The sequence below is a fragment of the Protopterus annectens genome, chromosome 1.part0, assembly GCF_019279795.1.
Source record: "Protopterus annectens isolate FY-2018-M chromosome 1.part0, PAN1.0, whole genome shotgun sequence".
Lineage (NCBI taxonomy): Eukaryota > Metazoa > Chordata > Ceratodontiformes > Protopteridae > Protopterus > Protopterus annectens.
In genome coordinates, this window is record NC_056725.1 from 119239963 (window position 1) to 119265820 (window position 25858).

General features: G+C 42.6%; 1 protein-coding gene across 5 annotated transcripts in view; it reads right to left on the reverse strand.

Annotated features, from left to right (window-relative positions):
* Window positions 1-25858, reverse strand: part of RMND1 (required for meiotic nuclear division 1 homolog) — a 611103-nt gene that overhangs the window by 65595 nt on the left and 519650 nt on the right. For all 5 annotated transcript variants that reach the window (XM_044088165.1, XM_044088420.1, XM_044088253.1 and 2 more), the window contains exon 8: window positions 14350-14414. In XM_044088165.1, the coding sequence (XP_043944100.1) occupies window positions 14350-14414 (65 nt within the window). The remainder of the gene's footprint in view (window positions 1-14349; window positions 14415-25858) is intronic.

Consider the following 25858-nt stretch of genomic DNA (forward strand, 5'->3'; position numbering starts at 1 on the left):
CATTGCTGGGCATCTTTGTAGTATAGAGGCACTGGCTGCCTTCTTTAGACAGAATTATACATAAGCAGACCAGAATTATCCATAACAAGGTCTGCCCTGGACCCTCTATTACTACCAGGGTTCTCTCAAGCCCTCACTTTGCATATATATGTAGACTGAAGACGATCGTCTCTATTCTGTGAACCTGTGAACTGCCTTGGTTTTGATTCTACTTCAGGAACTATACTAGTCTAACTATAATTATCTCCCTCCCACTGTATCTAGTGGCTCTTGAAAAACAGGAAATCTTTCTCAGTTATTACATTATGACAAGATAAGCTGCTGTGGTTATTGGGTGCAGGACTTTCCCATAATGGACATTTACCTCCACCTCTGTAACTCAGTAATTTTCTTTCTCATTACGGACACACACCAGATCAATGGACTTTGGTGAACATGCTTTTTTCCTGAAGATGTACTGCAACTTCACCAAATTAATCATACTTAAAAAGTCTAATAATCCCTGTAATTCTTGCCCAACTACTTTGATAAGCACTTCATTAACATTGCTGTAGTACAGTAACAGAATGTGGTCTGACAGTTTGTTACAGAATCATATTCCACACCCTCTCCACCCCTCCTGCCTCCTTAGTTCTCTTCTGCATGGTAATTTCCACTTTAGCTTCCCCTCCACAGTACTTAGCAATGCGTCCTCTCTTAACACAACTAAAACTGAGTATGCAAGTCACAGTCCCTTTCATATTATTTGCTGTTTTTTTCTTTCCTCAAATACTTCAGCAGATATTTCTATATACAAATTTTCATAGCATAACATCCTCTTTACTAAAGTTGCAATGTCTTTGGCATCCTGTGGGTCTGCTTGATGCAACCAATTTTTAATGACTGACAGAAAAGTTCTTTCACATCTATTACCATGATTTCAGTCACTGTTTATTTGCTTCACACTCTCAGGGTCAAGCCAAAATTTCACAATTTCCTTAACTCAAATAACTGCACCCTTAATATATTTCTACCAGAAAAGGCCCACTGGTGAAATTTAAAGTTTGAGTCACTGAGGTGACTCCTGCCCTTATTAGTAAACTGTACTTTGTTGAAATAATTACATCCTAATGAGCAAGCATGCATGGATGAGTCTCTCTTCTAAGAGGACTTGCACAATCGCAGTAAAATGGAATGATCCTAACCCTCCTGGTTGGCTACTCTTTTGAATGTTAACAGGGAGGCTTCCATGTCTCTAGCACCATGAAGAGGTTTGAGGAGTGGTGCTGCTCTTGACTGTGACATCCTTATCTATCCCCACCGTGCCTTTTTAGGCAATGTCAGTCTTCTAAAGATTCCACGTAACAAAACAGAATCTGGATAACATAAATATATTGCTGCTTAATGCTCAAAAAATTCCACTCCTATAAGCACTCCTTACTCTGGGAAACCTTGATATATGCATCATCACAGAGATCTGATTAAAGATCAATAACAGCACTCCATCTGTGCAGGGTTTCAATGCCTACCACACATTCAGGCTCAATGCAATAGAAGAAGGCATTGAAAGCAGTGGTGTTTAAAATATTCTTAAACAAAAAAATTTCACTTCCAGACTAATTAGACAAGATAATACACTGCAACTACTCCACATCCAACTTACTATCAACAAAACCCTCAAATATACCACAGCTAACTACGAGACCCCCCTCTATGTCTCCCTCACCCCATGCTTTCTACCTAATCAGTATAGAGTCCTTATGCATGAAGCCAAATTCCATTCTCTTAGAAGACTTCACTGACTCCCCCATTAACTGGAAGACTTCTACATCCTCAAACACGTATGCGTAGAAATTTCTGTATTTCATCAATACAAACTCTCTGGACCAGTTAATCTGCACCCAACTTGGGGTGATAAAATCCTGGACCTGGTCTTTACAAACAAAAGTCAGCTTTGTCCCCACCAGCTCTAACTTCCTCCCTGGTCAAATCAGTCCGCAAAGTCACATTAACACTGTAGCCATAAACATCTTCCAGTACCTCTGTATTCAGTGATTATGCATAGATTAATCTTCTAAAACTGAATTATGACTTGGCATAATTCAAAGCCCCTTCCATCTGGAAGATACCACTTCTTATGCAGAATCCTTTCCTGCCACCTTAGATACATCTGCCCCACTTAGAAGTCAATACAATGCTAAATTAAAAAAAAATAATCCCCAATGATGGAACACTATCATAAACAATCTCTATAACAAAAGAAAAATATATTATCACATGCAAAAATACAGTTAACTCTCAAGATGAGAATAATGATGTTGCTAAACGGAAAATGCCATTAATGCACTAAGGACCCTGATCAGATCAATCAAATCCAAATACAAGGTAAAACAGCCATTCAAGAGAAGGATAGCCACAAAGCCTTCTTTAGCTATGTTAGAAATCTCAGAAGCAATGCCAAGCACTGCACAGAACTAATAGTAAAAGATACCACATACTACTTCTGTGGGGCTTGATAATATACTGGGCTGTCTACTGGTCAGCCTGAAACACTAGCTGTCAGACCCCATACAAAATTATTCAATATCAGCCTTCAAACAGGCTTTGTGTGCTAGATGAATGGAAGACAGCAACACACATCCTTTTGCACAAAGGAGAAGAGTCAATGGACCACAGTAATTATAGACCTATAAACCTGACCAGCTTCATCTGTAAGACTATGGAAAAGATCATTAAGGAATTAATAAGGACATAGATAAAGTACAAACTTTCAACCCAAGACAGTTTGAATTTGTAAAGAGCAGATCATCTTGCCTACTTAACCTGGTCGACTTCTTTGAGAAGGTTACTAAAGAAGTGGATGAGGGCAAATCAGCACACACAATATATCTAAATCTTGCAAAGGTATTCAACACCACCTTGCACTCAGATCTTGTAGATAAACTCTCACAGCTAAATGTAAATCCTTATGTAACTCGCTGGGTATCAAACTGGCTTACAAACAGTACCCAGAAAATTAGGGTGGGCAAGTCTACCTTCTCATAGGTTCATAGGTTTATACTAGGCTATCTGCCCTAAGGCATTTATAAGCCTAGCCCAAAGTTTTGTGGCTTACGCCACCCCTTATATGAAAAAATATTGTGCCCATTAGTTTGTTGTGCCTCTGTCCAGCAGTGACACAGAGATGATTCCCGGGGTAAACCTACGATCTCCCATCCACAGGTCAAGATTTCTCTTGAACAGAGCCAGCGAGGTGCTCTGCCTCACATGGACCGGGATTTTATTCCACAGCATAGGGAGTCTCTGAGTGATAAATCTATCCCTCCAGCACGCCCTATTTATATCTGTGCTAAGGTTTAAGTCGCTTGCTCTAGTGGTTTTGGTGGATTTGGATTTTTTGAGGTGGAGCATGTCCATTAATTCCGGGTTGGATATGGCCTTGTATGTCAGGCACATGTCACCTCTGAGCAGACGGTATGCGACTGAATAGAGCTGGAGTTTCTTCAATCTGGCAGCATATGACAGATTTTGGAGTCCCTTTATCCTTTTGGTGAGGAACTTTTGTGGTCTCCAATTGCTGCAGATGTCAGGTGAGATACATCCCAAATGGGGCATTGTACTCGATCATTGGTCTAATAAGTGAAGAGTACAGGGGAACAATGACCTCACTAGATCTGGATGTGAATCCCTTCATGATCAGGTGGGCAATGTAGAAGGTCTTTCTAACCACTTTAGCAACGTGAGTGTCAAAAGAAAGGCCACTGTCAACCTGGGTCCCCAAGTCCCTGATAACCTCTTCTGTGCTTAGTGGATTGCCACCTATATGGTAGCTTGGGGTTACCTTGTTTTTCCCGAAGGGTATGACTATACATTTTTTGGCGTTTAACTTCAGGCCATGGCTCTGGCACCAGCTATCTGTTTCTGTGAGTCCCTTCTGAAGGATATCCATGTCCGATGCACTTTCCACTATGGCGCCCAGTTTGCAGTCATCTGCAAACTTTGTCAGCCAAAGTCCTCCCATGTTGACCTGTACTTCTGAGAAGTAGATGCCGAACAATAGGGGGCCAAGGACTGAGCCCTGTGGGACACCACTTGTGACCGGCTTGGAGTCTGACATAGCGCCAGCAACTCTAACCCTGTGGGTTCTGTCCTTAAGCCAGTTTGCAACCCATCGTGTGACATATGGGTTTACATTTAAGCTGGTAAGTTTTTCTACAATACCCGAGTGGGGTATTGTGTCAAAAGCCTTTGCAAGGTCAAGGTAGGCTGTATGGACTGCCTTTCCCTCATCAATGGCCTTGGTGACTGTTTCGAAGAAGTCGACCAAGTTCAAAAGGCATGATCTGCCCTTGACGAAGCCAAACTGGGTCGGGTCCAAGGTCTGCAAGTCCCCTATATCTTTGTTTATGAGCTCCATTATGATCCTCTCCATAGCTTTGCAGACTAGACTTGTTAAGCTTATGGGGCGGTAATTACCAGGGTCCGTAGAGGCACCGCCTTTGTGGAGTGGACCACAGTTGCCGTACGCCACTCCTTGGGCACGTATCATGTGGTAAGGCTGAGATTAAACAGCTGCCTTATGTGCGGGTTTAATTCCTCATTTAGCTCGTGTAGCACACAGCCGGGGACACCATCCGGTCCCATTGATGCTGTGTTTTTAGCTTTAGAGAGAGCAGCTTTCACCTGCGCATTTGAGATGTCTGGGAGGCTACACTCCGCTGGGATAGTTATCTCTCCTTTAGGGGGAGGGGGTGAAGTTTGCACTGAACCTGTCTGCCAGTATGTTGGCAATGTCTGTGGGTTCAGTGATTTTTGTATCATTTTGGACTAATTCTGAGCATATCTGGGAGTTTCCACCCAGGTTCCTAACATAGCTGAAAAAGGCCTTATGATTGTCCTTTGAATCCATGGCAATTTTTCTCTCAAAATTGGCCTTAGTTGATTTTATGAGTGCTCAGATTTTTTTACTAATAATGATCAGGGATGACTTCCCTTTTATGGATTTTGTTCTATCATGTAATAGCTTTCTCCTCTTATTGTAAAGTTTGTTAATGGCTGGGGTCCACCAGACTGGACGTTTGCCCTTTGTGGAAAGAGTCTTGGTTTTATTTGGGATTGCCTGATCCATGCAGTCCTGGAGGTGTTCATAGAAGGCATTTGTAAGGGCTTCCGCAGCTTGGGTTGTGGTTTCCACTGGCTCAGGGTCCTTGAAGGATACCACACCAGTCTTGAGTAGTGTGAAGTTTGCATTAGAGAAGTTCTTCACTGTGGTCTTTTTTGTTTGGGGTGGGGCGGGATGTGGATTTCCAGTGAGATTAGTTTATGATCAGATCTCACCAATGAGGGATATACTTCTGGTGTGGAGCATTTTGTCCCCATGTTTGTGATAATGAGATCTAGTATATTTTCTCCTCTCGTGGGAACAGTGACTAGCTGTTCCATGGCATTTGAATTTATGAACTCCAGGAACCGTTGGGCTAGAAAGTTAGGGCTTGAGTAATGTTCCCAGTCTATATTCGGGTAGTTGAAGTCACCCAATATGATGGTGTTTGGAGATACATTTATACCCTCCAGTGTCTTCAGGAAGGCTGTGTGGGGTTCCTGAGTTTGAGAGGGTGGCCTGTAGCATGCTACAATTTGTAGAACAGTTTTGCCTATGGTTAGTTGCACCTGGATGGTTTCCGAAGCTTCGTGCGTTGCCACCAACCTGGAGGTGTGGGTATCCTTTATGAATATGGATTCACCCCCTCCTTTTGTGGTGTGGTCCGGGTTTTGGGGCCAGAACGCATGATATGAGGTAAAACCTAATAGTGCCGGGGTGCTCTCAGGAGCCTTGAACCAGGTTTCAGTTACAGCACAGACATCGATGTTCTCCATACTGAGAAGGGCCTTGAGTGCGTGCATTTTGAGATTTAGACTTCTGGCATTGAGCAGCATTACCCTCAGTTTCTTCCCATTTTTGTTTTCTAGGGTGGTAGGTTTAGAATTTGAGCCGTGCCTAAAAAAGGCACTACGGGGGTGGCAAGAGCCTTAGCCAATATCCGGAATCCTAGGGGTGACAGGTGCAAGCCGTCCCTCATGAAGCAGCATGGCTTGTCAAGCATGTCATCCCAGGCAGACAGACACTGGATCCCCTTTGAATGACACCAGACATTAAGCCAATTGTTAAAGCTGATCATCTTGTCTCTATATTGTGGCATCATTCTTGGTGAAGGAAGGATACTGCTCAGGGTCAGGGTCATACCTGCCTGGGCTACATAATCAGAGAGCTCCTCTATGTCTCTTTTCATGTAGTCCAGGGAGGTACGTCTCAGGTCGTTCACACCAGCATGGACAATGACTGTGTCATATTTGTACTTGCCGTGGAGTGACCCGAGTGCTTGTGTTATGTGGTGGATTCTAGCGCCCGATAGGCAGCTTACTGTGACCCTCTCCTTGTTCAGCCTGGTGAGTGGGACGTCAGTGTGTCTGACTATGGAGTCACCTATGACAAGTATGTTTGGTGTTGCATTTGGCCTTAAGGGCTGTGACTGCTTTGCACACTGATTTTGTGGTTTATGTGTTGCTTGTGGGGTGTCTTGAGGTAGCAGTTGTTTGGGTGTCTGCTTTGGAGGCCTCTGCTGTTTAGGTAAATTTTATTCAGAGCCTCCGAGTATGTCTTTGTGTGTTTATGTGTTTGATTCAGTGGTGTGGTAGCATTATGTGAGGCTGGTTTTGTGGTGTGTGTAGTTGCCTTCTCCTCCTGTCTGGTCTTGCCAGTCCTGAGTTGAGAGAGCTCAGCCTCCAGTTTGGCTAAATAGCTGCATCTCTCGCAAGTATTTGTGTTATGTGGGAGGAGGAGAGGGTTGTCTGTGTACATGAGGCAGTTATAACATTGCCTCAAGATTCCCAGATTCACCAGCTGGACCGGAGAGGAGATTGACAACTGACCTTTGGACATGCTAGAATAATATTGGGAATTCCTTAATAATTGAAAACAAGGGCCAGTGGGGAGTGAGGGTGTAGTGCTTTTAATTTTTAGTGCTGACTTATATAATTGCTTTAGTGAGCAAGTGCCAGGTAACTTGAGTGCAATGTGTTACAAGTAACTAAATGCAAAAGCGACAAACAGTAACTTTCTTTCAAGTGAAACAGGAAATAAGTACAGTAAGCAATGCAGATATCACTAGTGATCCACAGAAGCTGAGAAGCCGTATTAGGTGGAATTAGCGTTCCAGGAAATAATAAGCAAACAAACAACAAGCATATAAACAAAGCTAGATTCAGCAGGCCTGGATCTAGTCTATGCTACAGCAAACAAGGTGTACCAATTTCAGTAAGATACAGTTCAAATATTCAGGCACTATAAACCTTTAACCAGAAATTCCCAGCTCAGAAGGGCAGAGTCCAGCCTCTTCTCCCACAAGAGTGCAGACCACGAACCTTCTTAATGTAAAATAACTGGCCTGAAGCCCAAGTGCTTAAACCAGAACTAATACACTTGGACACTGGGCTCTCAATCAGCAGTTCCCAACTTAGAAGGATGAAAGCTACCTGTCCTGCCACCACAGTGCTTGCCACAAACCTTCCTAATGTAAAACAACTGGTCTGAAGCCCAAGTGCTTAATCCAAAAGACTTAGAATGATAGCTACACTTTAATCAAGTTACAACCAAGCAGTAATAAATACAATTGAATACTTTAGGTCTCCAAATGACCTGTCACCATACCTCCCAACCGTACCATATTACTCGGGTTTTACCACATTTCGGGGTCCAAATAATGGGGTGCCATGATTCCCGAGTGGTACTGGTACCCCCTTAATTTCCGAATTTCCCAGCATTTTATTTAAAAAAATTTTGTTTGGTGTTTTGAGCTGACGTCACATGCACAATGACGTCAGCTCCGTGAAACGGCCTGCTAGCCTGTCGGAATTGAGCTCACGGCTCATGTGCATGTATTTCCAGCTGCTCCAGCAAGCTGCAAGGGAATGTGTAGCTGCAAGCAGGAATGGTGCTGCTGATTCTACAAACGGAAACAAGCTGCAAGGTATTTATTTGCGGCTAACTACAGATTTGATGGTTGAGGCTGTAGAGTGTGTGTGGAAACCTGAGGCTGCAGAAACAAGCAGAGGACATTGCAGATTTACTTTTTATGATGGCTGGCTGACTTCAGAGTGTGGAAACAAGCCACGAGACTTGCAGAGGTATTATTATGCTAATGCAGCTGTCTTCAGTGTGTGTGTGTGTGTGTGTGTGTGTGTGTGTGTGTGTGTGTGTGTGTTTGTGTGTTGTTTTACATCAGTGAGGAAGCACACAGATCACAAGAAGAGAAGCAGGAAAGAATAGAAGAACAAATTTAAGGGAAAGTGTGTGAATGTGTAAAATATTAATTTAACTTCTTGCAGTAAGTCTTGAACTTCAAGGTGGCAGGACTCCACCTGGTGCATTATGTTTAATTAAGTTCTGTGTTGCACAGCAAACACAACTCCTCTGTGCTGCAGTTTGCTATATCATTATTCAAAGCCCCATAAGACTTGCTAGTTGTGGAAAGGATAACACCCGAGATGAGTTTGTATATTTTTATTTATTGATTTAAATTTGTTTACCAGAGAAGTGCATTTTTCTCAGTGGACCATTACCATTCCTGCCCTATTGTTAAAACAAAGCAGTGAAAAACTACCCAAATTAAAGCAGTGGTAAACAATATGACAATGGCATAAAAAGCACTATTGAGGAGAACAGTTACAATTTATAGTTTTCAAAAATACAATTGTAATGTACAGTTTTGTATTTAAGCAAACTAACACGCATCATACTGACAGGTGAAAAAGTGTTTTATGCTAGATCATTATAAAGAAAACTGTTTTAGTATCATAGAGGGAGAGAGGGTAATTAGGGTCACTGTCAGTAGAGAGCTACTGTACCATCCCTTTCCACTTCTTTATGTCGTTATACAAGCTGACTGATACCAAATCACTTGTGTACCCTTAGACATGCTCTTCCCAGTTGACTATATTGCATTATATTAATTAAATCCCCTGATGTAACCCATGTAGCAGATGTATATTAGTGTTTGTGCACTGCATTGTGCTATAAAATGTAAAAATAAAATCCAAATAATCATTGTAGATGTAAAGCAGTATGCACATTAGTGTTTATGGTAAATGGGGCGAAATAGTCAGGTAATGAGAGATTGGAATGGCTGCAGGGGGACTCTGGTGCCATAATTTGGTTGTCTATTCTTCAGTTTGCATTTGAACGTTAGTATTGCACAATTCCATTGAAGGGGCAGGGCTACATAATTATGTATGCAAATGTTATGTTAATCAGCATACAGATTTGTACCTATTTTTCATGGGCCTTGTCCAGATTTTTGATGTTTCCAGGTTGAGAGGTATACCTGTCACTGGTGGTGTACCCCAGGGTTCAGTTTTTGGACCAGCCCTCTTTGGCATTTACTTCTCAAAGTAAGAAAGCAAATGCTAAGGGTTTATGGCTGACTAAGTTGGCAGATCGCAAACTTGATGCCATCACAAACTCACCAGAATTCTCTTAAGATGGCCTTTCCCAAACAAACAGCTGGTGTCAAAACCATGGACTAAACCTAAACACAAATAAATGTATAATCATATCCTTTGGCAAGCAAGATTTGCCTTGCAATTATATTGATAGCACATCCCTGGAAAATTGATCCCACAGTCATGTATCTGGGAATGTAAGTCAACAATGACTGTGTAACTTTTAACATTTATTTTATTTATATAATTTTTACTTTATTTGTAAATCTGTATTCCACTTCTTGTAACTCTTGTAATCCCACAGATCTATATATACTGTTAGCAGTGCAAAGTTTGTATGTTCTCTGTAATTTGGAGCTTTTCTCCCTGAGCCTCCACTGAAAATGTGTTCTTTTTGACACAGTCGATTATCCCAGTAAACAAATGTCAAATAAATAAATAAATAAATAAAATAAACAGTCATTCCATTGTACTCTGCTGTCATTACTGATTATAATGCCCCATTTGTTATGTACCTGTCCAAACACTTGTCACAACTGGAGTGGCTACAATACTTTCTCAATAACAAAATCAATGGCCTAAATCACAAAACCTATGCAAACCATTTCAAAGTCATGTCCCTCTACTTAGTATCATACAGACTACCAAGATTTGACCTCTGTCTTGTGTAAAGAACCTCAACAGACCCTATCCTGTCAGACGTATTACACATTTGCAAGTCCAGTAGTAGCATGAGCATCAGCAAATGATCTCGGTCTCTTCTGCAACGTAAATAGAATATGTTGGAGGGATAGTTTTGTATCACACAAAATACCTCTTCCACTCCACATAAAGTGAAGTACGTCTTTACTCTACTCAAACATAATTAGAACAAATGGCCAATGGCTGGGAAACCATAAATTCACCTCTTTTTGTACCCATGCCCCTCACAGACAGGGGAGAAGTAAAATGTCCCATCATATCCTTATTCTGCCCAACTCTGGGTTATTTATATGCAAAACATAATGGCTACAAACTACCATGGGAATGTAAGGCTGGGTTTCTTAAGATCGGATCAATAGCCCAGTAAGTACCTATGAACAAAACCAAGCAAACAAAAGAAAATCACTATGTACTAGCTTTATGTTGATTTAGTCATAATTTAGGGCTAATTACAGGGAACAACACAAATTAATAAATTTAATCTTACAAATGTAAAATGAGAGAGATAATTGTTCCATCATAAATGGGCATGACTCAATGGTGAATAGCATGTAATGGCACAGACTGACTTCTGATATGGGTAGAGGTAGTGAACAGAATACTATGAACATTTAGGGTTAGTTCTGTTATCTTACAGCTTGGTTCTCCAGTCTGGTTCTCAGAAGGGTTTTTTTTTTCTGTGTAGAGTCTGCACATCCCTCCATGTGTCCACATGGATTTTAAGCACATGCTTCAGTCTCCTCCCACATCCCAAGGATGTGCCTTAAATGAACTGGTGCTCTTCTAAACTGCCAGTAGGTGTGCATATTGTACAAGCGTATGTGCTTCTTGCAATGGGCTAGTAACTCATTCAGGATAATTCCTCTGCCTTACACACAGTGACATCCCATGACACTAAACCAGATTAAATGGCTCACTGGAGAATGAATGAATAAATGAACGAACAGCTAGACTTAATTTAAAACCCAAAAAGGCTTCCAACATTCCAAAAGAAATGGTCTTAGCAAGTAGAAGTTATAGATTGTAACACAAAACTCTTAAACTCTTAAATTACTACAGAAAAAAGGAAATACACTGTGGAATAACAAAAGCAAGCAGATATAAACAATATATCTAGAATATTAGCCTTTAACACACATAATGGATTAAAAAAGTAAAAATAGCAATTTGATAATTACAAAGACAAAGCCATTAAGATAAATTGAAACTGTGCACTGGATTAAAATAACAAATCAAGTCTTATTGCAACACAGAATGATAAAAAAGCCTACATATGCTTTAAATAGCATATACATTTAATGAAAACTAAATATGAAACAATTTGGAGGCAAGTCTTCTAACTACATGAAAGAAGAAATGATATTGTGCTGCTTTTAATATGAACAAGCAAAAATGGAGATAGGCCAGAACTGCCTGAGAGGTCTAAATGCCTCCTTTGAGTATAATAAGGAATTTCAGAAGTAAAATGAGGTTGCAGGAAGACCAGATCAATGGACAAAGAAAATGTGCACTGTGATTTGAGAAAATGTCTGGAAAGAACAGGGCGAGACAAATGTGGATTGTTTCCCCTATATCTGATAATGATTTCCTGCTAAAATGGTCTTTGACAATGTAGACAAATTATGATAATACTACTTTACAGAGGAGTAAGCAAGGCCTGCGTTTGGGGCAAAATACTAATTTTTCACCTCTCAGCCCCCTCCACCCAGTCTCTTCCCAGCCCCAGCCCCTGGCAGTAAGGCTGGCTCTGCAGAAGAGGTAAACTGGACTGTTGCCATAGTGCCCCTTGCAGTGAAACACTGTGTGTGTTAACATGTTTTTGTCTGTGTAATGACAGTTCTCATTAGATTACCCCCTTCCTTTTCTATAACAAAAAAGGGGTAAGAGCTGCCAACATGCAGACTACATAGTTCTTACCTGTCACTTTTATGTAACAAAAATTCAAACAAAATTTGAGACCCTGACATGTACAATTTTTACATGAAAGTGATCAGTTCACCTATCTAGTTAGACAGGCAAGGTCTGCACTGGTCAATGATCTATTCTTGCTACAGACAAAATATGCTTTACCCATAGTGGCCTCTGCTTTCACTTCCACATCTCAAACTACAAACCCTATCAGATAAAATGTTAGTTCATGTAGCTCTTGCCTGTGTAACCCTGCAAGTAAATTAATCAATTTTCGTTTCACAGTGAAACATGTAGCTAATTCTACCATAGGTATGTCTCTCTCTCTAGCTCTCACTCACTGGCAGGTGAAGCTCCTGGAAGGCACAGTTGTAAAGGGTCTGTGTCCATTCAGACTAACTCAATATTCAGCTGTAATAAATACATCCTTCTTTTACCATGCTTTGGCCAGGCATACCACTACAGATGTGGGACCAGCATGACATCAAATATATCACTGGACTAACATCTCATTTCTGAAGAATTCTAATGTACCATTTTTGGGTCTAATATAACTTACTTTCCCATTGTGTAGTCTGCTGATCTTGCTCCATTTTTCTTCAATGTTAAAATGACCATTTTATCACCATGTTATCAAGGAAAAAAAGTAGCCAATGTTTTACACATCACCACCATTAACTGCATCAGTGAAGTTTTATAAATAATGCCAATATGACTATTATCAAATATTTGTTTTTAATTTTACAGCTTAACTCATTATAGAGTTGAACAAACATAGTACAGACAATATGTCAGACAACTAATAAACATTACTCTGGTGATGCAATATTACACTGGACAGGTTAAAATCAAATTCAATCACTTACAGCTACTTTAATAAATCTGAATGAAATGATTCAAAAAAATTCTGTTCTGTTGTAAATGGCTGATTGAGAGACATGCTGCTCTTTCTGACATCTGTTTTAACTTTGATGCCAATTTATTTATTTTTTTTATTACAATTTTCTTAATACTTGCAAATTATCTAAATTAACAACTTTATAGTATTCATTTCATCAACATACTGATTTTTTTTATTTAGTACACTTTACCTGTTGCTTTCTAACTTTTTTGAACATTTGCTTCTTTGCATGTCATCTGTTTCTGTAAAATATTCTATGATAAGGCACAATAACAAAAGGTATGTTGACAAACTTATCACCAAGTGTGTCCTTTGATCCAACAATAACTATTTAGCTGTCTCCTATAACTACATTTTCTGACTAAGGCATGATGTTAGTTACCTCAAGGAAGTATACGACAGAATAACCTAGCACTTCATATACTAATTGCATTTTATGGACTGGGACCATTCAGGAAGGACTATGGCAAAACCCGGTACAGAAGAGCTGTAGCAGAAGGGAGAAGTTAGCACTGGGCAGTACTACATACACAAGGTAGTACAATAATCTTTGGCATGTTATTTGTGGCTTATGCTACTGTCAGTGTCTCCGCAATGATTTTGGAAAAACAATTAATATGTATTAGCTAGGAGTAAATTCCCTTCATGTTGGATTAATGAATCATTGAGACCAGTTATTAGTACTTGCATAAAAGCAGGGCTTTTCTGAGGTATGGGATATTTCATAAAGGCTCACTGTTCTATATGCTAGAAGACCAGAGCTCAAACAGAAATGGTCATTATATAACTCAGTTAGAGTTGGGTCCTCATGCCTACAGAGGAATTCTCAGAAAGGGAGGATGTTTCCAACCACCTACAGTGGGAAACTCTAGAAAAACTGCATACATGTTGGCTTTTATCGGGATGCTATGGGTAGGAAAAATGTTAATTTGGAGCTTGCAACAATTTCAACTTAGCTGCACCACAAGTTTGCTTGAGTGCTCATGATTCGGAGCTTGCAACAATTTCATCTTAGGCTGCACCACAAATTTGCTCTGTTAGTGAATATATATATATATATATATATATATATATATATATATATATTTTTTAATTTGCATTCCAACTGGAATACAGCACCTTTAAGCTGAATAAAAGCTATATTTTCAGGTACTTCTTGATCTAATGTCTTCAAGATATCACAATAAATGCATTATCCTTAATTCCATCACGACATAACCAGCTCACCTCCCTTACAAATAATACATATGTTGCCTTCACTGCCTTATTCCTCCATGATTTGTGGGGGGGGGGGACGACTAGGAATCTGTAAATAATCACAACCCACTGCCCTCCAGTGTTTATATACGGTGAAAACATACCTCTGGAATTGACTGGATAGACTCAACGAAGTAGTCAAGCGACACTTCCCAGATAGCAAGTTTCACTGCAAAGGCAAATCAAAAATATATGATATTTTCAGAGCACATGTACTTTTTAATCACATAAAGTTCTGACTTTCATAATACAGGGAGATGTAATGTACGACAGAAAAGCCCCCTAACTTCAGGGCTGCCAAATTGCTAAGAATTTACAGTAACTAAAACATAATGGAAAGCAAAACAATAACAAAACACAAAAATAAATTCAAACACATCCATGTAAATGAACATTAAACATCGAGTACGACTTAGGCATACAAGAAAATTATAGTTGGACAATGTTTATATGTGTCAACCCAGCATGTAACATAAAAAGAAGTTATGTACCTACCATAACATTCCATGTTAGTTGTCATCTCGCCCTTCCTTCTTGCTGTTTGGGTTCGGAGCCGATCCTCGGCTCCGACTCGGCCATCTTCTATAGCTTGAGAGCTATTTACTGGCTCGAGGCTACCCCTTATCCCAGAATGCCCAGCGTCAGCTACCCAGATCTCGTTTGTGATAGCGCACATAAGACATTAGTAGAGTAACCAGTTACTAAAACTGGTTGTCCAATACACCTAAACAAGGAAAGAGTTATAGATTTACCTGGCATGTGAAGTAATAAAAGATGCTCAGCCAGTGAAAACAAAAGGGAACTCCTCACAATCCTCTAGGAAGGGGGAAGGAGGGAGGAACGCACGAAGGAAAGCGAGATGAAGACAACTAACATGGAACATTATGGTATGTACAAAACTTCTTTATGTTAAGTTGTCTATCTTGCCTTCGTTCTTGCTGTTTGGGACAGCGTCCCTAGCACCTAAAATCCTGGGTGGCTCATTGGAACAAACTCTTCAGAACAGTAGAACCAAAGGAAGCTCTGCTCCGGGAGACCACATCTACCTTGTAATGAGAGATAAAAGTGTGGGGAGGTTTGCCCAAGTGGCAGCTGCACAGATTGAGTCTATGGGCAACCAAGACTGAAATGCTACAGAGGTGGCTAATGCTCTAGTGCAATGACCTTTTGGTTTAGCTGGTAGCTCTTTATTTCGTAACTGATAAATAAAGGCAATAGTATCAGATAACCATCTGGATAAGGTCACTTTAGAAACTGGAAGGCCTTGTTTGTTGAAAGCATAAGAAAGAAATAACTAGTCTGACTTTCTTAGTTCTATGGAGGTAAAAACACAATTGTCTGTGTACATCCAATTGGTGGAGCTTGTATTCTGCCTTGTTGCTGTGTTTAGGAAAGAAAACTGGGAGATCTATGGATTGATTTAAATTGTTCTCTGAGCAGACTTTAGGAACAAAGGATGTATTGGTCCTCAGAGAAAAGTACAGTTGTGTACACTTACCATAAATGTAGATGTTCGAGTGTCTTCACTGTTGCAGTCATGACTGTAGGGTTCTCCCCTGCCTGCAGGCAGTCCTCGGTCGGCCAGAATCCCAAAGTCTGGGTCCGGCGTTGGCTGCTCAGCCATGCTCCCCGACGTCAGAGCACCAGGAGTACAAAGCTGACAGCCGACGCCATGTTCTCCAGTTTTTCTTGCCCCAGATGTCAGGTGTTCCAAAAGGAGTAAGATCCCATATCCTTTGCAAATACACCTCAGAAGAAGGGAACCACACAAAGGAAAAAAATAAGAGGGGACAGGAGGGAGGGTAACCCAGACTGCAACAGTGAAGACACTCGAACATCTACATTTATGGTAAGTGTACACAACTGTACTATGTTCATCGTGTTTCACTGTTGCAGTCATGACTGTAGGGTTGAATCCCAAAGCAGAATAAAAGGGAGGTGGTCATAAAGTAGAGGGGGCGGCTAAAAGGCCCTGCAAGACTGCAGAAGCAAAGCCTGCCCTAGACTTAGAGTAGAGAGGTAGACTGTAGTGCTTGGAAAAAGTATGCACTGAACTCCAAGTTGCAGCTTCCAAAATGTCTTTGGTAGGAACTCCCCTGAGGAAGGCAGCTGAAGTGGCAGCAGCTCTGGTAGAGTGAGTCCTTATACTCCCTGGGATATGCTTTCCATGGTGTGAATAGCAAAATCTGATTCCATGAGCAATCCATTTAGAAATGGTCTGTTTTGAAATGGCTTTACCTTGGGAACTTGAAGCATAAGAAACAAACAATTGCTCTGATTTCCTGATGTCCTTGGTTCTGTCCAGGTAAAAACGTAGTGGTCTGTGAACATCCAAGGAATGCAAGATCCTTTCCCCTTTATTTTGAGGAGTGGGGAAAAAAGTTGGCAAGTGAATAGTTTGATTTAAAGCCACTTTGGAAACCACCTTAGGCATGAAAGTAAGATTAGTCCTTAAAGACACCCTGTCTTGATGAAAAATAATATAAGGTTCCACAGCCATGAGAGCTTGCAATTCTGAAACCTTCCTGGCAGAGGTCAGAGCTAACAGGATGGCTGTCTTCCAAGATAAAAACTTGATGTCAGATGAGGCAGCGGGCTCAAAAGGAGGCAAGGTGAGCTTTTCCAAAGCATAGTTGAGATCCCAAGCAGGAATGTGAGGAGATCTAGGGGGCCTTAAGTTCTTAGCTCCTCTGAGAAACTGTCTCATGAGCTGGTGGGAAAGATTGGAGGGTCTGTATTATAATGAGCAGAAATAGCAGAGGCATGTATTTTCATGGAAGAGAAAGAGAGACCCTTATGTAAGAGGTCTGTCAGGTAAAGTAAAATCAGAGGAATGTTAGGAATAAGAGGATCTGAATCCTGAGCCTGCATCCAGGAGCAAAATCTTTTCCATTTTCCTGCATAAGATTTTCTAGTGCTAGGACGTCTGGCTTCTAAAATGACATCCATAACCTGCTTGGGTAGGAGAGAATGACTCATAGACCCTGGATTAACCATGCCGCCAGGCTGAGAGTTTTGACATGGGAGTGCAGAACCTGACCCTGGTGTTGGGACAGAAGGTTCGGAGTCTGTGGTAAAACCCAAGGGGGCTCCAGACAAAGGTTTTTCAGTGTTGGGTACCAAAACTGTCGAGGCCAATTTGGGGCCAGCAAGATTATCATCTTGGGCTTGTCGCGTTTGATCTTTAATAACACCCGTGGAAGAAGAGGTAGAGGCGGGAAGGCATACCCTGAGAGGTTTCTCCAACCAAATGATAGTGCATCCACTTTCCAAGCTAGTTCGTGGAATGTCCTGGTGCAAAAAATATGTAGTTGATGACTGAGGTGGGATGCAAAGAGGTCTATGTGAGGACATCCCCAGACTGCTGTAATCATCTTGAATATTTCGGTGTCCAGCATCCATTCCTGTGGGTCCGACAGGTTCCTGCTCAGACTGCCTGCTAGGAAGTTTTGCTTCCCTGGTAGAAACTGAGCTCGAAGGTCCAGTTTGCAAGCTAGAGCTGTGTTCCAAAGATTCATGGCTAGTCTGCAAAGGGGATCAGAATGAGATCCCCCTTGCTTGTTTATGTACCACATAACTGTGGTGTTGTCTGTTCATATCAGTAGTTGTCCTGGATGTAGAAGATTCCTGAAGGCCAATAGAGCCTTCTGAATGGCTAACATTTCTTTTAAATTGACATGCAGGAGCTTTTGACCCTTTGTCCAAAGACCCTGCAGACAGTTGCTCTGAAAATGGGCTTCCCATGCATAATCTGAGGCGTCCGTGGTTAGTACCTGAGTGGCTGGAGGCAGACTGAAGGGTTTTCCTTTGTTTAGAGTACATGCCTTGGACCACCAAAGGAATTATTTATTTATTTTATTTTACATTTGTTGACCGGGCTAGTCTATCTGGATATATGTCCATTTTCAGTAGAGGCCCGGGGAGAAAAGCTCCAATGAGTATTACATGGTTTCAGAAGGTGTTACAAAAGAAGTAATAACAAGTATAAAACTAACAGTAAACAACTAGTAAATTAATTTTTTTTTTTTTAATCAGGAGATTGCATATTACAATCTGAGAACCAAAAAATACATAAACTACAACCTATGTAAGGTGCTTCACAAAGAACATTACAATACAAAAAATTAATACATAAATTTTATAAGAGGAATGCTGAAGTGTAATGAGAGGTAAAGAAAAGCTGAAAGGAGTGTAGAGAGAGAAAAAAATAGGGAAGAATGAAAGTAAAGAAAAAAGGAGAACAGAGTAAGTCTTGTTATGAATTCCTTTTGAAGACAAGGCAGGACGGTAATCTGTATGTCTAAACTGTGGCAATGCTGAGACCATACACTTTTTAGGTACCACTGTATTTTCCTCATATGTAGTCTTGCATATGGTACGAGAAGGATACAGGAGGCCATGTAACCCAAAGCCTGCGGGAATTTCCTTGCAGATAGCTGAGTTAATGTTGCCAAGGTTTTGAAAGTTGAAGCCAGCTGTAATTGTTTTTCGTATGTCAGAAATGCCATCTGGGTTGTTGTGTTGAGAAGAGCACCCAGAAAAGTTATCTGTTGAGAGGGTGTCAAATTTGACTTTTTTATGTTTACAGTGAATCCTAAGAACTTGAGAAGATTCTGAACAAATTCTAGATGCTGGAGTAAGACATCCTTATTGTCTGCCTGAATAAGACAGTTGTCCAGATAAGGGTAAATTTGAATTCCCTTGAGTCTGCAATAAGCTACTACTGGAGCCAGGCATTTGGTGAAGACCCTGGGCACAGTAGACAATCCAAAGGGCAGTGCAGAGAATTGATAGTGCCTCGATCCGGCCTTGAACCTGAGGTATTTTCTGCATTCCTGCCTGATGGGAATGTGTAAATATGCCTCCTTTAAATCCAAAGTTACCATCCATGCATTCTTGGTCAGCATTGGAAGTAGCTGCTGTAGAGTAAGCATCTTGAATTTTGGTATCTCGAGAAAAGTGTTCAGGACTGACAGATCCAGAATGGATCTCCATGAATTTTGCTTTCTGTGGACTAGAAAGAGCCTTGAGTAAAAACCTTGTCCCATCTCTGAAAGTGGAACCAGTTCTATGGTTTTCATAGCCAAGAGAGCTTCCACCTGGTTTAAGGACTCTAACCATTGATGTTTTGGAAGATTTGGCCATCAGCTTGGTCTTGGTAGGGTATGAAAATGGAATTTGTAACCTCTTGAAACCACATCCAGAACCCACTTGTCTTGGGTTATATGAGTCCAATTTAGGTGAAAAAGAGAAAGTTTTCCTCCGAGAGGGGCTTCCAGGCAAGAAGTTCCTGCAGCCCAACAGAGGGAGTCATTGAGTCTGTTTTCTATGAGCTTGTGACCTGTCCTCTCCTCCCCTAGGGGTGGAAGCAGTCCACTGTCTTGGTCTATAAGAGGCTTGCGTTTGAGGCCTTCCTCGGGAGCGTCTATACCTACCCCTCTGAGGCCTGTCAGAATTGGGAAAGGACCAATTTTTAGTAGGCCAATTCCTACTAAATCTGGGTGGCTGTACTTGTAAGAAATCTTTGACCATTTGCATGGATTTTGCCTTGTCCTCCATCTTCTTTATCACCTCTTCAGCTTTAGATCCAAACAAAACATTATGCTGAACAGGAGCATCCAATAATTTAGCGTTTACTTGATCTGGCAAGTTTTGTTCCTTTAACCATGCATGCCTTCTAATGACTGTGCCAGAGGCAGCAGCCCTACAAGAAGCCTCCAAGGCATCAAATGCACAGTGTAAACCATGCTTCCCAACTTGTTCAGTGGCATGCATTAAGTCATGTAATTCCTTATCATCTGCACAGGTGGAAATGGAAGTTAACTTTTGTTTTAAAACAGACAGAAGAAATTGCTGGTATTTCAGCATATGAAACTGACAGTTTAAAGCCCTAATAGATAAAATAGCAGAAGTGTACACTTTTTTGCCCCATCTTTCTAAAGATCTGGAATCCTTCTCAGTGGGAATGGGGTTTTTAGCAGAAGCGGCCTTAACCCCCTTAGGACCCTGAGAAATGGTTTCAGGATCAGCAGTAGGATTCTTGTATAAAAACTGGTGGGAATCAGGAACCCTATAATATCTGTCTGGCTTAACAGGAGCTGGAGGAAAAGTGCCAGGAGTTAAGTTAGCCTCTGAAAAAGCATCAACCACAATATCCAAAATAGGAGGAATAGCCAGGGGTCTATGTTGGGGAAGAAGAAGAAAATCCCTAAGTCTTTTCTTAGATTCCGAGTACTCCTGTCCTTCCCAGTGAAAATGTTCCCTCATTTCATGCAAAGTTTCCCCAAAAGAGAAATCCTCAGGGGGAGAAGCTGAAGGAATGGATTCCTCAGCATCAGAACCCTCATAAGGAGGGAAAGAATATTCCTGGTCAGAAGAAGAAACTGAAGAAACAGAAGCCTGATCAGAGGAGTCATAATACACTTCCTGCCTTGGCCTTTTATCTGGAGGGGGATGTGAACACCTAATCATAGTAAGTAAATCTTCAGCCATCTTGAGTAACTGTTTCTGAGACTCGGGGGCCAGATCAGAAGAGGTCTGGGCTGCAGTCTTTGATTTGGAAGGAGTCTTTGACTTTGTCTTTGGCTTTGCCTTTATTAGAAGTTGAGTAGGCCTGAAAACCCCTTTGGAAGCCGGTACCTGCACAGCGGCTCTGGACCCATCCGAAGGAGCATTGTCTGAAGGTCCTGCAACAGAAATATTCAAAGGCCTAGTTGGCTCCTCGTGGGAGTTCATTTCGGCCATCGGTTCCGAAATGGCCGACAGGGGCTGCAAAATCGCCTCACTGATGACGGCCGAACCTGAAGCTGGCTCTGCTTGTACAATATCGTCTGATTTGGACCTTGGAGGCCTGTCTTTGTCCTTGCGTCGTTTGTGAACTCTGGTAGCCGGAACCGTATCCGACGACATTTTGTAATTAAAACGCCTACCGAAGTAATGAAATGCAAAATCGTACCTTCGTTTAATTGTACGTTGATTGAATCTAGCACAAAACCGACAACTAGCTACGTTGTGGTCAGGGCCTAAGCAAGGAATACAGTAAGAATGAAAATCCTTTTGAGGTATTTGCTTCCCACATGAAATACAATTATTAACTTTTTCTGACATCGGACTGGAGCAAGAAAAAAGTTTCCCCAACGGGGTACTTAGCTTTGAGTAGGAGAAGAAAGTCTTGGACTGAAATGCGTTTAGAAAAATTGTCAGGAGTCAGCCGACCGGCACTTGCGAACTGCTATCACCGCACGGCAAGAAAGACTGGAGAACATGGCGTCGGCTGTCAGCTTTGTACTCCTGGCACTCTGACGTCAGGGAGCATGGCTGAGCAGCCGACACCGGACCCAGACTTTGGGATTCTGTCCGACCGAGGACTGCCTGCAAGCAGGGGAGAACCCTACAGACATGACTGCAACAGTGAAACACGATGAACATCTATGTCCTTGTGAAACACCAGGTAAGGAGGATGAACACATATTGCTTGAAGTTCTGAGACATGTCTAGCTGAAGTGATAGCAACCAGAAAAAGTGTCTTCCAAGAAAGAAATTTTAAAGAGCATGATGCTGCCGGTTCAAAGGGAGGCAAAATTAAGGGGGCTAAAACTAAATTGAGATCCCAGGGAGGGGGAGGATCTCTAACTGGGGATCTAAGAAGAGATGTTCCTTTCATAAAGGCTTTGCAGCGCTTATGAGACATTATGCTAGAATTAAATATACCGATATGAAAATTAGAAATGGCAGCTAGTTGTACTCTAATGGTAGCAGTAGCCGCACCAGACTGAAAAAGCTGTGTTAGAAATTCAAGAATTGCATGGATTGGGGCTGAGAAAGGATCCAAATTTCTAGATTCTGCCCAGTAAGAAAACCGTTTCCATTTAGTAGCATACGTTTTCCTCATAGTAGACTTATGTGAGAAAACAATAATATCACGGACTGCTGGGGAGATATTGGAAAGCCTGGCTAAGGTTGGAAGTGGAGTAACCAAGCTGTGAGCTGGAGAGTTTGAAGGGATTGGTGCAACCCGCCTGATTGGTGAATCAGAAGATCTGGAACCGGATCCAGAATCCATGGTTGATCCAGAAGGGGAAGGTGTAGGAACGGGAACCATATTTGTCGAGGCCAGTATGGGGCAATGAGGCTCATTCTGCAACCCAATGATTTTGCTTTCTGTATGAGTCTTGGAATTAGGGGAAAAACGTAAAGGAGTCCCTGAGGACAATCGTGGACTAGAGCATCTCTGGGTATATGACCTGGAAGAGGAAGAAGGGAGAAGTAGCTGCTGCATTTGTTGTTGAGAGGAGTGGGAAATAGGTCGCAGCAAGGCTGTCCCCATTTGCAGAAGATAAGATCCACAACTTCCTGATTCAGAGACCACTCGTGAGGCATGAGGATAGCTCTGCTGAGCCTGTCCACTATAACGTTGGATTTCCCAGGGTTGTGCGTTGCTATCAGAAAACGTTGGGAGGAAATCGCCCATTACCACAGTCTGAGTGTTTCTCGACACAAGGGGTAAGACCTGGTCCCGCCCTGTTTGTTGATGTACCACACCACTGACATGTTGTCCGTTTGGATTGCAATGGTCCCGGAATGAAGAGAGTCTTGAAGGGCTTGCAACTCTAGGAGAACCGCTCTCATTTCTAGGACATTGATATGCAGATGGTACTCGTGAGGTTGCCAAGTGCCTTGGACTGTCCTGCCTAGATAATGTCCCCTCCACCCTATCAGGGAGGCATCCATGGTCACTGTGGCTACCAGAGGGGGTTGTATGAAAGGTCTGCCTTGAATTACTAGTGGGGAGACCATTCACCAAGAAAGGTGCCTTTTGCATGTTTCTGTGATCAGGATCATTTGAAACATGGGTAGTTCCTGGAAAGATCACTGTGTGAAAAGAAGCCACTGAAGGATTCTCATGTGGAGACGCACTAATGGGACAAGAAGAATTGCAGCTGCCATGGAGCCTAGAGCTTGGAGGACATGTCTGACTTGAACCCTTTTGCTCTCCATTAGAATTAACACTTGTTGACGAATAGTGGAAACTCTTTCCTGTGGTAATCTTGCAAACATTTCTTTTGTGTTTAATTCTGCTCCTATGTATGTAATAGACTGACAGGGCAACAAGGCAGATTTTTCGAAATTTACTGTAAAGCCTACTTGAGAGCATGATGTGATTGTATAATCCCATGCCTCTAAGAGTTGATGCCTGGTGGTAGCATTCAGGAGCCAGTTGTCTAGATAGGGAAACACCTGGACTCCTTGACGCCTCAGGTGAGCCGTGACTACTGCCATACACTTGGTTAACACCCTGGGGGCTGAGGGGAGACCAAAGGGCAGAGCTCTGAACTGGTAATGACTGGCCCCTACCCAGAAGCAAAGAAATCTCCTGGGGCGTCTGTCCATCTTGATATGGTAGTACACGTCCTGAAGATCTATGGAGCACATCCAATTATCCTGACCCAGAAAAGGGAAAATGGACTGCAGTCTCACCATCCGGAACTTTTCTTTTTGTACAGATTTGTTCAATCTGCTGGGATCCAGTATTGGTCTCCAGTCCTGTCTTTTTTGGTACTAAAAAAAATCTTGAGTAAGTTCCGGATCCTAGTTGGTCTGCGGGGACATCCTGAATGGCTCTTTTTTCTAGCAGTCTTGAAACTTCTGTGACTGCTTGATCCCTTAGATTGGGTGGGGCATCTGAGATGGTCTTTTTCTATTCTATGGGGGATTGATTGAAGGGAATTTTGTAACCTCCGGATATGATGGACAGTACCCATCTGTCTCTTGTTATATTTTGCCAGGTTTTTGGGTACAGTGAAAGTCTTCCCCCGACTACCTCCAGAGGTGAGCAGTCGGGCAACTCTTCAGGGATGCTGGAAGGGTTTGGCTGAGAAAGTTTCTCTGTCACCCTGGTTTTGCGGTCCCCCTCTGCCACGAGGGCGGTGTCTGTTATTGTTGTTTCCCCCTCTGCCCCTGGGGGAAAAATCACCACGTGTGTCAGGCAAGGGTCCATGGGATTTTTGGAACCACATCTTTCCACTCTTCTGACCCTTGGGATAAGGTCTGGAAGGAGTGGAAAAACGGACTCCCACAGCAGAGAGAGTCTTGCCTTCCTGCTCACAACTGGTCAATGTGTCTTTCACCTGAAGTCCAAAGAGAAAAGAGCGAAAGGGAGTATTTGTGAAGGACGCTCGAAAGGCTTCCGCAAACTGACACAGCCGCATCCAAGCATGTCTCCTGAGAGCCACACCTGTCCCTGCGGCTCTGCTCGCTCCATCGGCTGCATAGGAAATCAGCCTCGTGGAGGAGTTAACTATGGAATTAAGAGTCGCAAGCTGAGAAGCTACTTTGGCTGGTGCTCCCTCAGCTGTAGGATCTTGAAGGGTATCTCCAAGCTCTTTCAGGAGATCCCTTTGAAGATGTGTAAAATGGCACAGATAATTCAGGGACCTCATTGAAAAGGTCGCTGAAGCAAACATTCGCTTTCCATATCTGTCCATCATCTGAGACTCTTTGTTCGGAGGATGAGCAGATGAAGAGGTCTCTGCTAACTCTTTCTTGGTGGCTGCTGCTACCACCATGGCATCAACGGGCACACCTTTGGAGAGGAATTGCTTGTCCTGGGGGGCTGTAATAAATTTATTTAGTCTCCTCGGAGTAGGTTCCACATAATCTGGAGCTGACCACGCCTTCCGAGCCACTACAGACATGAGTGGATCGAAAGGAGGAGATACCCAGGTGGTGGAAGGTCAGGAACCGAATGCGTCCAGGTATACAGACTCGTCCTCGGTAGGGGATAGGGAAGTCCAGTCCCTCCTCTGCCTAAGCATTTCAAGGATGTCCAAAAAGGAAACATCTTCACAGGGAGACCTTGGGGACCCTTCCGATTCATCCATGTCGGTCTCTGAAGTGACAGACTCAGGGGAGTCTATGTGGTTCCTCTTGCACTTCTTCTTCTGGGGAGGCTCCTCCGAGTGATCAGGGGAGGTTTTGGAAGAAGAGGGATCACCCGATGGGGTGTCCTGGGGCATAGGTTCCCTATGTTTGGGGTCTGGAGGAGGAGTAGAGGTTGGCACAGGCACAACGTGGGGAGGAGCCGATGGAGCTGGCAGTAGAGCTGTCTCAGGGGACAGCACACTCCACATGACCTTGAAGGTGTCCTGACCTCTAGGCAGAGAAAGCTCCGGCTCCGAAGAAACAGGAGTCTTTCTCCGTGTCGAGGGTGATGGCTCCGAGGCCGATGTTGAAGCGGAGCTCACCTGCGCCGAAGCTCCGAGGGGGAGAACAGGGTCAGACAAGGGTCCAATGCCACTCCCCCGTCTGAGAGCCGACGAGAGAGCCTTGGTGCCCAGATCCCTCAATAGAAGGTACAATCGAGGTAATCGGAGCTGACATCGGAACTGTAGGAGAAATGATCGATGCCTTCAGTTCTACTGCCTGTGGATCCATGGTCTCCGGCTCCGAGCTAAATGTAGTCGGAGGAGGAAAAGAAATAGAGGCGGTTGGAGCAGATACTTGTTGAGGTGGGCTGGACAGCATTTTTGCCAGTGCTTGTGACTTAAGCAACCTTCTTACTACTCTCTCCACATCATGATCCGATAATCTAGAGGTTCGACAGGAGTGGGAAGA